This window comes from Penaeus monodon, chromosome 23 (genome assembly GCF_015228065.2).
Source record: "Penaeus monodon isolate SGIC_2016 chromosome 23, NSTDA_Pmon_1, whole genome shotgun sequence".
Taxonomy (NCBI): Eukaryota; Metazoa; Arthropoda; class Malacostraca; order Decapoda; family Penaeidae; genus Penaeus; species Penaeus monodon.
The window spans coordinates 11,451,945-11,454,869 of NC_051408.1; the positions used below are offsets into that span (position 1 = coordinate 11,451,945).

At 43.5% G+C, this 2,925-nt stretch overlaps 1 protein-coding gene across 1 annotated transcript in view; it reads left to right on the forward strand.

Annotated features, from left to right (window-relative positions):
• LOC119587797 overlaps nt 1–2,925 on the forward strand; it is a gene marked incomplete in the record, with an annotated part of 13,528 nt that overhangs the window by 6,124 nt on the left and 4,479 nt on the right. The window contains 3 exon segments of the mRNA XM_037936494.1: nt 91–601; nt 703–1,872; nt 2,589–2,798. Coding sequence (XP_037792422.1) covers nt 218–601; nt 703–1,872; nt 2,589–2,798 — 1,764 coding nt within the window.

Here is a 2,925-nt window from a genome sequence, read left to right on the forward strand (position 1 = left end):
TATTTCTTGTTTTCCTTTCTTTTTTTATCTCCATCCATTTGATTTGAAAATGTGACAATTATTATGTTAAACTATTTGTATTTTTTTCAGAATTGTGTCATCTTTTCTAGAGAAGTGAATTAGGATTGGATGTTCTAAGATATTTTTCTTTAAGAATTTTGTTCTCCCAAAGAAAAGGACTATGGCAAAAAGGCTTACATAATTTTGGTTGATCATTATGAATCCTCCCTCCAGTAAAAGGAAAATGACTGACTATGAAGAAAATCATAATCCACTGAGCATGAGTCAGAAGGAGCTCATCCATTGTCGAGGATGTGTCTGCTGGACCCTGAGGAAAAAAGAGGAAACAGCTAATCAAAGCCTCATTGCATCAATTCACCGTGGATCCGGATATCAGTCTAATGAAGGGAGGGAGCTGTGCACGCGAAACCTCTTTGCTCTTAAGAAGAAGGATAAGACCATAACTCCCCTGACGAAGGGCGATTCAAAGCGGACAGAGAAACCCGATATGACGCCTTCGAAATTCATCAGAGGAGCCATAGAGCCTTTGGACTATGATGATGGTACAACGAGGTGGCAGGGAAGATGCATCATCAAAGAGGTAGAGAACTATTACTTTTTTGTTGTTGTTTTTTGCCCCTCATGGTATTTAAGTAACTAGTATCTTTTTGTTTGTCTGCTAATCCTTTTTTCTCTTCGTAGGGTTTAAGTGATAATGACTTTAGCTCTGACGATGACATAGATGTGCAAGTCTACTCACAAGATGAAGATGAAGAGAAAGAGGAAAAGTCAACCATAGCAAAGGAGAATACTTTCTTCAGTTCTAGATATAATCAGGAATTAAAGAAGATGAAGGCCGATCAGTCTCCAAGGCAAGAGGACACTGGCTTGTTATCACCTCTGGGAAAATTATTAACAAGAAATTTTTCCCCAGATTGTGACTTAGATAACCGAAATCCGCGTGAAATTCACCAAGAAAAATTTACTTATCATGAGCAATTGTTGAAACAAAGTTTGGATTCAAGCCAAAATATTGGTAAAGCGAGTGAGGATATATCAAGTAGCAAGTTAAATAAAGGTCCATACCAGAAGACATTTTGTTCACGTGAAAGGTCAGTGAGTTTGGCACTTCCAGAAGACAGTACAGCACAGAGAAAGAAACACATTTTTCACCAGTGTAAAGACCCGGAAAAGATACACAAACCAATTAGTGATCATAAGGATCAGAGCATTAATCATCAGTGTAAAGGCACTTCATTTATCTGCAGCTTTAAGACCACGAGCCAAAATGGGCCAGAGCCAAACAAAACCTATGGGGTAAGGAAGATACCAACAGAGATTTTAGAGGAAGTTGAAGTACGACCTGAGACTTATCTTTCAAAGGACAAGGACCATTCCCCCGGTAAAGACCCAATCAAAGTGAAACTAGACATTCAGGCTACAGTGGAGACTTTACACATGCAACGATTTTCAACAAGTCCTGAGAGCTCACCATTTGAGAGTGCTAAATCTCCTAGCAAAGAAAAAAGGTCAAGTAAAGACAGAGACAAGTACAGCATCTTCGCAAAGGTTTGCACAAATGAACCACACCACAAACACAGACGGCTGAGTGTCGACAGTGCAATGTCAGAAAGCAGCGTGAGCTTCTGTGGTTATCGTAAGAACGGCTGTAACTCCTATAATAAGTTCCAACTTTTTGCCCAGCACAGACATGGCCAAAGTTGTCGAGAAGGAAGTTCTTGTACCCAAAGTTGTCGAGAAGGAGGTTCTTGTACCCAAAGTAAGCAGAACGAGGGTAGTGGGTTTTCAAGAAGTATAGATGCTATTATGCAGAATGCCTTAATTACATCACCACGTTTCAGGTATCCGAAGGTAAGCTATAAGTTTTGAAGTACTGATGATTTGGAATATAGCATTTGATTTAAGCACTTTTTTTGTATTACGTTCTTTTTCAAGCATTTCTGGGTACATATTATAGCTTACATCTTAGTTATTATTTTATAGCTTTCATTTGGAGTATATAATAATTTTGAATTAATTCCAAGAAATCTAATTTTCTGTTGTCCTCTTGTCCCCTACTATGCTACCTTCTCCCCAATCTCTTTTTTTCTTTTCATCCCATCTTCCTTTCATCCTTCCCTTTTCTTGCACTATGCCATCCTCCACCCTCCGTCTCCCTGTGCTATCTTCTCACTCCCTTTCTCCCCCACTATCCCATTTTCTGCTTGTGTCATCCTCTCTCTCTCCTCTTTGTCGTCATCCTCCCCACTTTCCAATTCTCTTACAATCATCCCTCTATCCTTCCCCTCTTCTATCTCCCCTTCTGTTCTTTCAACATCCTCTCATCTCATGCATCCTCCCTTTTCCCTTTCGCTGTGCCATCCTCCCTCTCCCTTCTCCCCCTCCCCCTCCCTTCATCCCTTCCATCCTCCCCCTCCCCTTTCCCTGTACCATCCTCCCCCATCCCCCTCCCTTCACCCCATCCAACCTCCCCCCCCTCCCCTCCCCCTCTCCCCCCTCCGCCTCCCTCTTCCCCATCCATCCTTCCCCCCCTCTCCAACCCCCCCCCCCCCAACCCCCTCCTACAGCTCCCCTATGACCCTCACGCGCTGCAACGTGAGCACTTCTGGCCAGGCTTTGTGGACACGCACTGTCACCTGGATTTCCTGTTCCGGCGCTGCAACCTGGACTCCGGCAGCCACGCTCGCTTCCGTGCCCAGTGCCAGGGTCACGATGCCTACCCCGTTGCCTTCGAGGGATGCGTCGCGGTCTTCTGCCAGCCCTGGACCTTTGGGAAGGCGGGTTATTTTCTTTTACTGGCACTTTTTTCTGTGCCTTTTCTTGGCCCTGAAGAACAGAGGGAAATGTTTTTTTTTCTTTATTATCTGCTGGTGTTTCTTCGTGTTCGTCACCCATTTCTGCTCT